General features: G+C 52.3%; 2 protein-coding genes across 8 annotated transcripts in view; one reads left to right on the top strand and one right to left on the bottom strand.

Annotated features, from left to right (window-relative positions):
- The window catches only part of LOC138744996 (carbohydrate sulfotransferase 8-like), a 28,718-nt gene extending 19,141 nt beyond the window's left edge, over window positions 1-9,577 (bottom strand). The window contains exon 1 of one of the 5 annotated variants that reach the window (XM_069901988.1): window positions 8,746-9,577. The gene's annotated coding sequence lies outside the window, so the exon portion shown is untranslated. Of the gene's footprint in view, window positions 1-1,801; window positions 2,348-2,390; window positions 2,539-8,745 lie in introns of those variants that run through there. The other 4 variants (XM_069901993.1, XM_069901989.1, XM_069901986.1 and 1 more) reach the window with 4 other exon arrangements.
- Window positions 1-13,538, top strand: part of pepd (peptidase D) — a 101,490-nt gene that overhangs the window by 17,948 nt on the left and 70,004 nt on the right. The window contains exon 1 of one of the 3 annotated variants that reach the window (XM_069901984.1): window positions 4,108-4,139. The exons of 1 other annotated variant lie outside the window; for it this stretch is intronic. In XM_069901984.1, coding sequence (XP_069758085.1) covers window positions 4,123-4,139 — 17 coding nt within the window. In that variant the 5' untranslated portion in view covers window positions 4,108-4,122. Of the gene's footprint in view, window positions 1-4,107; window positions 4,140-9,725; window positions 9,777-13,538 lie in introns of those variants that run through there. One more of the 3 variants, XM_069901983.1, reaches the window with a different exon arrangement.

Genomic DNA, 13,538 nt, shown 5'->3' with positions numbered 1-13,538 from the left:
CACCTGTGCAGACCTCAGCATTGATTGTGTGAGGCAGTGAAACGATGTATTGTTGGAGTATATGGAGTTTGTCTTGTACAGTAAGTAGTCCCATACAAGCATCCTGCAGGAGATATGTGTTGATTTTATAAATAAGCATATACTTGGCATGTCTCTATGGTTACATTCGGCATAATTCAGCCAATGAAACACCTGGATAATCAACTAACCAGTGTGCACCACTGATAGGGTCGGTTGCAATCTGCTTTCAAACCTTCTGAATGTAGCTTAGGAGATATCAGATTAAATAACAAATACAGGCAGGTAGCCAGTGTACCGAATAAATACACACCCCTATGTCCAATATAGCACAGAGTACAGTAAGAACACACCCCTGCATTGTGCAACCACAGGGATGCAGAGGGGGGAACCTAACAGCACAGATACAGTGATGAAGGTCGAACTCAGTTCAAGCATCCATCATGTCCCTGAAGAGGTGAGATACGGTTGGCCAAAGCATTTACAGCGCCAGCGATTTGGGATTCGAATCCCGCATTGTCTGTAAGGAGTTTGTATGTGTCTGCGTGGGTCAAAAACCGTGCTATATGTCTAAAATACAGACTGGAAACTCGTCTCCCACAGCAGTAGCTGGCCATAGTGACTCAGCTATCCATTTCTAAATCATGGGTTTGCACCTTCTCCCTGAGCGGTGAACTAATGCAGTCCTTGGCATCCTGCCCAGTCTCCCCCCACCTCGACCAACAAGCACAAGTTACAAGAACAGTTTTTATCCAACAGCTATCGGGCTCTGAACCTCCCCGTACAACCCCATGGGACCACTAAAAGATGCATCTTCTCCACAAAAAGAAACGTTTCTTTTTTGGCACTAACTGCAAATATTTACATATCCATTTATATTTACCACCTCTAAAAATTCATCTCCTCGTGTCCCCAACCTCACCCCTCGAGCTCTTCCCCACCCCAATCCGGACTCTTGCAGCCACCCCTCCAACACCAACTCCCCAATCCTCATCTCCTATTTCCAACCCCAACCCTCCCGAACACCAAACAAAGCCAAACCATCCCGCCCCAAAGTGAACAGCTGAATGGGTGGTCTGTGACTGGACACACTCTCTCACGCACCATTCTCCAACACACACAAACATTTACACACACACACAACCCAGAAGAGCCACACACACATAACCATTACACACACCTTCATAGTCTTTCACACATATACGCCCTCACACACACTCACACCGCCACACACACCATCACACTCATTCACACTGCCACACACACCGTCACACTCACTCACACCGTCACTCACACCGTCACGCGCACTCACACCGTCACGCGCACTCACACCGTCACGCGCACTCACACCGTCACGCGCACTCACACCGTCACGCGCACTCACACCGTCACGCGCACTCACACCGTCACGCGCACTCACACCGTCACGCGCACTCACACCGTCACGCGCACTCACACCGTCACGCGCACCGTCACACTCACTCACACCATCTCACACACACACACACACACACCATCACACACCGGCACACTCACTCACACCATCACACACACCGTCACACTCACTCACACCGTCACACTCACTCACACCATCTCACACACACACATACGTCACACACACACACCGTCACACACACACACCGTCACACTCACTCACACCATCACACACACACACATACGTCACACACCCACACCGTCACACACCGGCACACTCACTCACACCATCTCACACACCCAGAGCCCTCACCCCTTTCCTTTCTCCGGGTTGTTATCGCTCACTGACCTGCCGGAGGTGTTTGGGGAAGCGGAGTCTCCTCCGGAGAGAGCGTTGAACGGAACCTGCCGCTGTGCTGCTGCTGGACTCTCCGGCGCACATCTGATCACCACCCGCAGCCACTCCCTCTCCCTCCCTATCTATCACAATTCAATCAAAGTTGCCACCAAGATCCGAGGCGGTGGTGAGCAGCGAGGAGCAGAAACCCCCGGGCACCTGCATTTATATCGGAATCGGCTCCGTCACAAGCCAGGCGCTCCCACCTCCTCGAGTGACCTTCAGCGCCGCCGCTGTCCCCGGTCCCAGCACTGCTTGCTGCCCCTGCAAGCGGACACAGAGTCCTGCCCTCCCTTCACCAACTTAGGGGGCAAGTGTGGATCCAGCAAGTGCCCCCCCCCCTCACACACACACACACACACGGGTTGCAAGACCATGAGTGAGCACTCGTGAGTGGCCAGGCATATTAGTCCTCAGCTTCACGTCAATGTTTCAACATAGTGTGTAAATGTGTAGTGTGTGTGAGAGAGCACCCTCGGTACTGCCCCTTTTTTATATACATAAAAACTTTATCAAACTATATTACAAGCACAAAACGCACATAGAGCTACCACTAAAACCAAGAACCACCATAACATGTGGCAATAAAACCCTGATCTCTCTGTAACACAGAATTACTCATCAAATTAAAACACCATTTTCATCATCTACCACCACATGATCCCCTGAGCGGCCCCTTTCCTTAATCTCGGCCACTGTCCCCTCGGACACCACGTGTTCCCGCACCAACGCCGCACAGGCCCCTCCCACAGTGACCCTCTCAGTACCGCCCCTCCCACAGTGACCCTTCCTCAGCACCACCCCTCCTGCAGTAACCCTCTCTCAGCACCACCCCTCCTGCAGTGACCCTCTCTCAGTACCGCCCCTCCTGCAGTGACCCTCTCTCAGTATGGAGCCCTGGTGAGAGTTGGAAAATTCTGCATCTGGTCTCCCCATCCAATGAGGAAGTGCAAAGATGGTTCATTAGTTTGATTCCTGCTTGATAAACAAGGCAGCATCTGTGAAGAAGGAAACAGGTCCAAAGGTTTCAGGTCAAAGGTCTGTCAACAGAACTGGGGAATTAATTTCAGATACCCACTGCACTCTGTATATAAAAAAAATCTCATCCCTAACATCTCTCCTAAACCTTCCTCCCCTTGCCTTACACAGGTGTCCTCTGGTATTTCCTACTGCCACCCCAGGAGGGCAGCCAACAACATATAGGACCACATCACCATGGTCACAACCTCTTCCCTCCAGGCAGAAGGTGCAGAAGCCTGAAAACCAGTACTCTCGATTCAAGAGCAGTTTCTTTCCAACAGCTATCAGGCTCTTTAACCTTCCCTTAATTTCATATTCAGATTTATTATCAGAGTACATTATGTACAATCCTGAGATTCTTTATCCTGTGGGCGAGACAGAATTATCACTTATTGGCAGGGCAAAAAAAACACTGACTCAATGTGCACATGTAAACAAATGAAGAAATGTACAAACTGACTGTGCAATACAGAAAAAAAATCAATAAATCAAAAATCAAATAAGGGTCTTTAAATAAGTCTCTGATTGAGGGTCGCTGCTGCTCTCTGACAGCAGCATTCCCTATAGATGTTCTCATTGGTGGAGCGTTTTGCCTGGGATGTGTCCACTACCTTTTGCAGGGCTTTACACTCAGGGCTATTGTTGTTTCCAACCCAGACTGTGATGCAGCTGGTCAGCACACTAATCATTGACTAATTACACTATTGCAAATCACCTCTTTTGCTCTGGGAACTGTGTTATTATCTGTCTTATGCATTTCTTGTCTCCTTTAATTTAATTCAATTAGTTTACAATATAGTTTTCTTTACAAGTACCTGTTCAGTGAGAATATGTGCAAATGTACAATATGTATGACAATAAACTCATTAGCACCAGGGCCCAGGGCCTGGTCTGACCTCATGTTACCCCAGCAACCCTTGCCTCACTCTCTGCTTGCTTCTCCAGCTGATGAGATGAGGCAGGGACTGTGTTGACTGTGCCCACAGGCTCTCCCACTCATCAACTCTCTCACCCCTTCTCTCAGAAACAGGATGTGTGCAATATTGCTGTTGCTATGGAAACATCATTCCCAGCACGCCTGTTCTCCAGGGATGGTTGGAGGAGGCGTCTGGGTCTGCTAGTGTGAAGTAATCTGGGGTTGCCGATGATCAACAGGGATATGCTCACCTCCCACTCACGAGATTTTGGCTTCAAACCCCAAACAGTTCTGCTCAGAATCCGGAGAAGGAAATAAACACTGAAGGAGCTAAAAGATGGAGGAACTCAGCAGGTCAGTATACTTTATAGAGCAAAGATAAAGATACATAACCAACATTTCGGACTGAGGGCTTCATCGAAGTTCAGGCACCTGCCTACATTTTGCTCATGCCTTGATGAAGGACTCAGCCTGAAATGTAGGTTATGTATCCTTTTTGCTATTTAAAGAATTACTGCCTGACCTGCTGAGTTTCTCTAGAATTGTGTTTTTACTTCAGTCACATTGTCTGCAGACTTCTATGTTTTATGCTGGAGGAGCTGACAGGTTGAGCAACATCCATGGTGGGAAAGAGATGGTTAAGGTTTTGAGATGTGTCCCTGTACCAGTGTCACACTGTTGGAGGGTCAATCTGATAGAACTATATAAAATAACGAGAAGCAGAGCTAGGGTAGATGGAGTCTTTTCCCTGTCCAATTCAAGAGGGCATACAGTCCCACAATGTTTGGGACAAAAGACACATTTTATTCCTTTATATCCCCCTTGCTTCATAGTGATAAATTTGTAATCAAACAATTCACGTGATTAAAGTGCACATTCCAGATTTTATTCAAGGTTATTTGTATATATTTTGGTTTGAACATGTAGAAATTAAAGGACTTTTTATACACGGTCCCCTCATTTCAGGGCACCACATACACACACACATTATTTATATATACATATATAATAAATATATATAAAAATTAAATTAGCCATGTTTAGTACTTCGTTGCATATCCCTTGCATGCAATGACTGCTTGAAGACTGTGATTCAGACATCACCAGGAGTTGAGTACCATCTCTGGCCTATCATCTGCTCGGCCTGTACTATTAGATTTCAGATTTATTGTCAGAATACATACATGACATTACGTACAACCCCGAGATTCCTTTATCCTGACAGCACAGCAGAACTACCACTTATTGGTAGTTCAAAAAATAAACTGTGCACAGCATAAACATGTAAACAAATAAAAAACTGTAAACAGATAACAAATGTAAACAAACTACAATAGAGAGAGCAAAAAGAAAATCAATATAATGCACAAGTAAGAGCCCTTAAATGAGCCCCTGATTGAGTTTGTTGTTGAGTCTGATGGTGGAGGGGTAGCAGCTGTTCCTGAACCTGGTGGTGTGAGTCTTGTGGCACCTAGACCTCTTACCTGATGGCAGCAGTAAGTACAGGGCGTGTCCTGGGCGGTGAGGGTCTTTGATGATTGCTGATCTCCGACAGCAGCATACCCAGTAGATGTACTCAATAGAGGGGAAGCTCCTGCTTGTTTTGGGAGCTTGAACTCTTGGTTTTCTCTTCAGCGTATGAAAGGCTTACTCACTTGGAGTGACTTATTTGGCAATTCAAGAATTTCCAGTTTTAAGCTTTGAAAAACTCCTTTGTTGCTTTAGCAGTATGTTTGGAATGATTGTCTTGCTGTAGGATGAGGTGCCGTTCAATGAGTTTGGAGGCATCTGCTTGAACTTGAGCAGATGTTTCTATACACCTTAAAATTAATTTTGCTACTGCCATCAGCAGTTATATCATCGATGAAGATACTGTAAGTGCGCCAGTACCTGTGGCAGCCATACACGTCCAGGCCATAACACCCCCACTACCATGTTTCATATATGATGTGATATGCTTTGGATCTTGGGCAGTTCCTTTAAGCCTCCACAGTTTTCTCTTGCCATCACTCTGATTCAGGTTAATCTTGGTCTCATTTGTCCACATTTTCCAGAATTCTCCAGGCTCTTTTAAATACTTCTTTGCAAACTGTAATCTGACCATCCTGTTTTTGTGGCTAACAAGTGGTTTGCATCTTGCACTGTAGCCTCTGGTTTTTTTGTTCATTAAGTCTTCTGCAGACAGTGGTCGTTGACACATCCACACCAGTATGTTTTTTTCTTCTTAATGATGCTTCAAACAGTTGATTTTGGTAGTCCTATGGTTTTCACCCACCACATACATACAGGCATACCAACACACACATGAGCGGATACACACGCACACAGATAGATACACATGCACCCACACCCATGCATGCACACAATACTCACACCCACATCGCCTCCACACAAACGTACACACACAGCCACACCCCCACTTACACACCCCCACATATACACTGAAACAAACCCACACAAACATACACATCCACACACACACACACACACACACACACACACACACGAAAACTGACAAACACCCCCACACCAACAACCTTTATACACACATACCAACAAATACATGCAAGCACACACACACACACACAAAAACACACAGGCTTCTCCATAACCCTGGAACATCATCATCTCCATTCCTTCCCAAAAGTTCATCCCTCAGTCCCTGATAACCTTTCCCTTCACAGAGGGGCCTCTGTCTCCATGTTCACCATTTAGCGCACTCTGAAGGGTTCCTCCCTCCGTGCTAACTCTTGTCTCCATAATCAGTGCAAGGACTGAGTATTTTTTACTGTTGCCAGAGCAACATAGCAGCTGAAGATGATGTGGAGTGAGCAGACATGATACATCTCAGTCCACCTCTCTCCCAGAGGATCGTGCTCCAATTTTAATTTTAATGCACTACTCTGAGAGATGGCATTTAAATTACCAATTAAAAATTGAAAGAAAGAACCTCATGGTGAAAATTATAATGAAAAATTGTAAAGAAATATTTGTATTTGATATATTTCTTAGGCTTCTGCATCTGCCTGTTGGTCCTCATCTGGGAGGGTGCGACAGGATAGTGTGCAGGGAGCATTACTCTGTGATTAACAGGGTTAAACTTTTCTTCTAAAATAATTTTATTTACAGCCTCAAACAACAAACAGATAAATTGACAGGTTATCCTCTGACAGGATATGCTCCATCAGGGAGCACACCTCCATCTCCAAGGACATGAAGAGGGACAAACAGTAGTCTTTTACAGCTCTCCTGTGGACCCACTGCTTGGACCTCTGAATGGCCAAGCCACTGAGGAGATCCACTGACCTACCCACCCCCCTCCACACCTGGTGGCCAAAGGTTGGGAGCTTGGGGCTGAAGAGCAGCCAGAACCTGAGCAGCAAGTCCTCAAATAAAAGACCATAACACATAGGTTTAGAAATAAGCCATTCAGCCCATCGAGTCTGCCTCATCATTTCTGCGCAGAGGTATTGATGCCCCTATACCAGGCTGTGATTGCCAGTCAGCACACTTTCCACTACACATCTGTAAAACTTTGCCAAGGTTTTCGATGTCACCTCCACAGACTCCAGAGAAAGTAAAGGCACTGATGTATTTTCTTCACAATGACATTCATGTTTTGGGTCCAGGAAAGATCCTCCAAGATAGTGACTCCCATGAATTTAAAATTACTCACCCTCTCCCCCTCTGAACCTGATCACTGGATTGTACACCTCTGAGTTTCTTCTCTTAAAAGTCCACAATCAGTTGCTTGGTTTTGGTGACATTGAGGGCAAGATTGGTACTTGTACACAATTTAGCCAAGTTTTCAATCTCCTTCCTGTAGGCCGACTCATCACCCCTTCTTATACAACCCACTACCGTGGCATCATTGGGAAATTTGTAGATGGTGTTATTGTCGTACAAAGTCACGCAGTCACAGGTGTAAAGTGAGTAGAGCAGAGGTTAAAAACACAGAACCGTGGTGCTCCGGCACTGATGGAGATTGTGGAGGAGATGTTCTTACCAATCCTCACTGATTGGGGTCTGGGTGAGGAAATTCTGGATCAAATTCCACTGTGGATATTGAGCCCCAGGTCTTGGGGTTTTCTGATTAGTTATGAGGGGATGATGGTGTTGAATGCCCAGCTGTAGTCAATAAAGAGCATCCTGATGTATGCATCTTTGCTGTCCAGGTTTCCAGGGCTTTGTGTAGAGCCAGTGAGGTGGCATCTGTTGTAGTTCTGTCATATGGAAGGCAAATGGATCCATACTGCCACTCAGACAGGAGCTGATATGCTTCAGTGCACTTTCCCAGGCTGATGCCCACAGACCTCAAGTGAAAAACACTCTTCTCTGAGATTGCGAGGGAAAGAATATGAAGGAGAGCAACATCCTCCCTGACTCTTGACCAAAAACTGCACAGTGTGAAGAAGGAATGGTCGAAAAGTTGCAGAGAGTTTGTGTTTTGACAGCACATACAACCCAAGCAGAAATGGTGGAAGCAGTGGGCCACTTCACAAACTAGCCCATATCTCAAATATCCTAGAGAAACTCTGCAGGTCACACAGCATCCACAGGAAGTAAAAGGCAGTTGACGTGTTGGGTCTGAACCCATCCTCAGGAATCTGAAAGCTGTCTTTCACTTCCCATGGATGGTGCATGACCTGCTGAGTTTCTCCAGCATGTTTGTGCCCCGACTCAGCCCCAGCGTCTGCAGACTTTCTTGCTTAACTGTTTATCACATATATATCAGGCTCATTCCTCCCATCCTTGACCTCAACTCTCATCTCAGAACTGACGTGGAAGTTAATTCCCCCCCCCACCCCCCGCTCCAAGGAATTGTCTGAGAAGATGCAGCAAAAGATCAGCCGATCAGCATCAGCGTCCTGACCCAGGGTAACATCCCAGCATTGGGACCTGTCACTCTCATTCACACACCCAACACCAGGCAACCTCTGACAGGTGGATCAGCACTCACCTTGGTTCAGGGATTCAGCCACTCAGCGTTTCCACAAGTGGCACAGTCAAAAGAGTTGTGGCCTCAGCTCCAAAGATCCAGATTCAGTCCTTACCAAAGCTCCTTCTTTGAGGAGTCTCTGTGTTTTTGCTAGTTCACGCCAAGGTTGTTTCTTGTTATCACTTCAGGGTAAAGACATTTGATTATGTTTCAGAAAAATGGGGAGAACTTGTTGAAGTTATATACAAGATCCTGATGAGACTTGACTTGATGTTGAAGTGTAGAGAAATAGAAAATGCGTTGGAATCATGATCAAACAGTGAGCTGTTGGGGGAACTCAGTGGGCCAGGCAGTATCCGTGGGTAAAAATGGTCAGTCAATGTTCTAAGTCAAAACCCTTTATCAAGATTAGGTAAAAAAGGTGAAAGTACATTTATAAAGGGGGGAAAGAAGCTGGGGAGGGACCCAGAGGCAACACAGTTGAAAGTGCAGTGGGTGTATGAGAATTTCACTGAACTCCCTTCAGAGAGAAAACTTTTTCCAAATAGGTAGAAGTGAGGCAGGACAGGAAACTAGATTGTTTGCTCAGGATTCCATCTGGGTTCCCTCACATCCATCTCCCTGTTTGGAGCTCCCTCATACCCCTCTCCTCACATGGGGGCTTCCTCACACCTCTCTCCATGCGGGGGCTTCCTCACACCTCTCTCCATGCGGGGGCTTCCTCACACCTCTCTCCATGCGGGGGCTTCCTCACACCTCTCTCCCCACATGGGGGCTTCCTCACACCCCTCTCCCCACATGGGGGCTTCTTCACACCCCTCACCCATGGAGGGGGTGGAAGACTCCCTCTGCGCTACACCCTGTGGTGAAACAGCCAGTGGCTCCGTGGGCAGGAATTGTCGTTCCGCGACTGTCCGGGTGAGACTCAATACGTCATTTCGCACCCTTCCCTGCTATTGGTTATTCCAATCAGGAGGCGGGTATTAATCTGTGAATGTAGTCACATGATCAGTCACATGAACGTAGTTTAACAAGATGTCGGTGCATGAAGGGTACGTTACGGGAATAGGGAGTAAGACGGAGTGGTTTGTGAATCGGAGGGTGAAAGAAAGAAAGAGAGAGAGGGAAGGGGAGAAGGGAAGGGGAGACGGGAGAGGGAAGGGAAGGGGAGAGAGGAGGGAAGGGAGAGACGGGAGAGAGAAGGGAAGGGGGAGACGGGAGAGGGAAGGGAAGGGGGAGACGGGAGAGGGAAGGGAAGGGGGAGACGGGAGAGGAAGGGAAGGGGGAGACGGGAGAGAGAAGGGAAGGGGAGAGGGAAGGGGGAGAGGGGGAGAGAGGAGGGAAGGGGGAGAGGGGAGAGAGGAGGGAAGGGGGAGAGGGGAGAGAGGAGGGAAGGGGGAGAGGGAAGGGAAGGGGGAGAGGGAAGGGAAAGGGGAGAGGGAAGGGAAGGGGGAGAGGGGAGAGAGGAGGGAAGGGGGAGACGGGAGAGGAAGGGAAGGGGGAGACGGGAGAGAGGAGTGAAGGGGGAGACGGGAGAGGGAAGGGAAGGGGAGAGGGAAGGGGGAGAGGGGGAGAGAGGAGGGAAGGGGGAGAGGGGGAGAGAGGAGGGAAGGGGGAGAGAGGAGGGAAGGGGGAGAGGGGAGAGAGGAGGGAAGGGGGAGAGAGGAGGGAAGGGGGAGAGAGGAGGGAAGGGGGAGAGGGAAGGGAAAGGGGAGAGGGAAGGGAAAGGGGAGAGGGAAGGGAAAGGGGAGAGGGAAGGGAAGGGGGAGAGGGGAGAGAGAAGGGAAGGGGGAGAGGGGAGAGGGAAGGGAAGGGGGAGAGGGGAGAGGGAAGGGAAGGGGGAGACGGGAGAGGGAAGGGAAGGGGGAGACGGGAGAGAGGAGTGAAGGGGGAGACGGGAGAGGGAAGGGAAGGGGAGAGGGAAGGGGGAGAGGGGGTGAGAGGAGGGAAGGGGAGAGAGGAGGGAAGGGGAGAGAGGAGGGAAGGGGAGAGAGGAGGGAAGGGGAGAGAGGAGGGAAGGGGGAGAGAGGAGGGAAGGGGGAGAGAGGAGGGAAGGGGGAGAGAGGAGGGAAGGGGGAGAGAGGAGGGAAGGGGGAGAGAGGAGGGAAGGGGGAGAGAGGAGGGAAGGGGGAGAGAGGAGGGAAGGGGGAGAGAGGAGGGAAGGGGGAGAGAGGAGGGAAGGGGGAGAGAGGAGGGAAGGGGGAGAGAGGAGGGAAGGGGGAGAGAGGAGGGAAGGGGGAGAGAGGAGGGAAGGGGGAGAGAGGAGGGAAGGGGGAGAGAGGAGGGAAGGGGGAGAGAGGAGGGAAGGGGGAGAGAGGAGGGAAGGGGGAGAGAGGAGGGAAGGGGGAGAGAGGAGGGAAGGGGGAGAGAGGAGGGAAGGGGGAGAGAGGAGGGAAGGGGGAGAGAGGAGGGAAGGGGGAGAGAGGAGGGAAGGGGGAGAGGGGAGGGAAGGGGGAGAGGGGAGGGAAGGGGGAGAGGGGAGGGAAGGGGGAGAGGGGAGGGAAGGGGGAGAGGGGAGGGAAGGGGGAGAGGGGAGGGAAGGGGGAGAGGGGAGGGAAGGGGGAGAGGGGAGGGAAGGGGGAGAGGGGAGGGAAGGGGGAGAGGGGAGGGAAGGGGGAGAGGGGAGGGAAGGGGGAGAGGGGAGGGAAGGGGGAGAGGGGAGGGAAGGGGGAGAGGGGAGAGAGGAGGGAAGGGGGAGAGGGGAGAGAGGAGGGAAGGGGGAGAGGGGAGAGAGGAGGGAAGGGGGAGAGGGAAGGGAAGGGGGAAGGGGGAGAGGGAAGGGAAGGGGGAGAGGGGAGAGAGGAGGGAAGGGGGAGAGGGGAGAGAGGAGGGAAGGTGGAGACGGGAGAGAGGAGGGAAGGGGGAGACGGGAGAGAGGAGGGAAGGGGGAGACGGGAGAGGGAAGGGAAGGGGAGAGGGAAGGGGGAGAGGGGGAGAGAGGAGGGAAGGGGGAGAGAGGAGGGAAGGGGGAGAGAGGAGGGAAGGGGGAGAGAGGAGGGAAGGGGGAGAGAGGAGGGAAGGGGGAGAGAGGAGGGAAGGGGGAGAGAGGAGGGAAGGGGGAGAGAGGAGGGAAGGGGGAGAGAGGAGGGAAGGGGGAGAGAGGAGGGAAGGGGGAGAGAGGAGGGAAGGGGGAGAGAGGAGGGAAGGGGGAGGGAAGGGGGAGAGAGGAGGGAAGGGGGAGAGAGGAGGGAAGGGGGAGAGAGGAGGGAAGGGGGAGAGGGAAGGGAAGGGGGAGAGGGGAGAGAGGAGGGAAGGGGGAGACGGGGGAGAGGGGAGAGAGGAGGAAAGGGGGAGAGGGGAAAGAGGAGGAAAGGGGGAGACGGGGAGAGGGGAGAGAGGAGGAAAGGGGGAGAGGGAAGGGCGAGACAGGAGAGGGAAGGGGGAGAGGGGAGAGGGAAGGGGGAGACGGGAGAGGGAAGGGCGAGAGGGGAGAGGGAAGGGGGAGAGGGGAGAGGGAAGGGGGAGACGGGTAGAGGGAAGGGAAGGGGGAGACGGGAGAGGGAAGGGAAGGGGGAGACGGGAGAGGGAAGGGAAGGGGGAGAGGGAAGGGAAGGGAAGGGGGAGACGGGGGAGAGGGAAGGGAAGGGGGAGACGGGGGAGAGGGAAGGGAAGGGGGAGACGGGAGAGGGAAGGGAAGGGGGAGACGGGAGAGAGGAGGGAAGGGGGAGACGGGAGAGAGGAGGGAAGGGGGAGACGGGAGAGAGGAGGGAAGGGGGAGACGGGAGAGAGGAGGGAAGGGGGAGACGGGAGAGAGGAGGGAAGGGGGAGACGGGAGAGAGGAGGGAAGGGGGAGACGGGAGAGAGGAGGGAAGGGGGAGACGGGAGAGAGGAGGGAAGGGGGAGACGGGAGAGAGGAGGGAAGGGGAGAGGAGGGAAGGGGAGAGGAGGGAAGGGGAGAGGAGGGAAGGGGAGAGGAGGGAAGGGGAGAGGAGGGAAGGGGAGAGGAGGGAAGGGGAGAGGAGGGAAGGGGAGAGGAGGGAAGGGGAGAGGAGGGAAGGGGAGAGGAGGGAAGGGGAGAGGAGGGAAGGGGAGAGGAGGGAAGGGGAGAGGAGGGAAGGGGAGAGGAGGGAAGGGGAGAGGAGGGAAGGGGAGAGGAGGGAAGGGGAGAGGAGGGAAGGGGAGAGGAGGGAAGGGGAGAGGAGGGAAGGGGAGAGGAGGGAAGGGGAGAGGAGGGAAGGGGAGAGGAGGGAAGGGGAGAGGAGGGAAGGGGAGAGGAGGGAAGGGGAGAGGAGGGAAGGGGAGAGGAGGGAAGGGGAGAGGAGGGAAGGGGAGAGGAGGGAAGGGGAGAGGAGGGAAGGGGAGAGGAGGGAAGGGGAGAGGAGGGAAGGGGAGAGGAGGGAAGGGGAGAGGAGGAAGGGGAGAGGAGGGAAGGGGAGAGGAGGGAAGGGGAGAGGAGGGAAGGGGAGAGGAGGGGAGAGGAGGGAAGGGGAGAGGAGGGAAGGGAGAGGAGGGAAGGGAGGAGGAGGGAAGGGGTGGAGGAGGGAAGGGGTGGAGGAGGGAAGGGGAGAGGAGGGAAGGGGAGAGGAGGGGAGGGGAGGGGAGGGGAGGGGAGGGAAGGGGAGGGGAGGGAAGGGGAGGGGAGGGAAGGGAGGGGAGGGGAGGGAAGGGGAGGGAAGGGGAGGGGAGGAAGGGGAGGGAAGGGAAGGGGAGGGGAGGGGAGGGAGGGGAGAGGGGAGGGGAGAGGGGAGGGGAGAGGGGAGGGAAGGGGAGAGGGGAGGGAAGGGGAGAGGGGAGGGAAGGGGAGAGGGGAGGGAAGGGGAGAGGGGAGAGGGGAGGGAAGGGGAGAGGGGAGGGAAGGGGAGAGGGGAGGGAAG

This window comes from Narcine bancroftii, chromosome 10 (assembly GCF_036971445.1).
Source record: "Narcine bancroftii isolate sNarBan1 chromosome 10, sNarBan1.hap1, whole genome shotgun sequence".
Lineage (NCBI taxonomy): Eukaryota > Metazoa > Chordata > Chondrichthyes > Torpediniformes > Narcinidae > Narcine > Narcine bancroftii.
The sequence above is the reverse complement of the archived record's forward strand: the minus strand, read 5'-3'. Positions and strand labels throughout refer to the sequence as shown.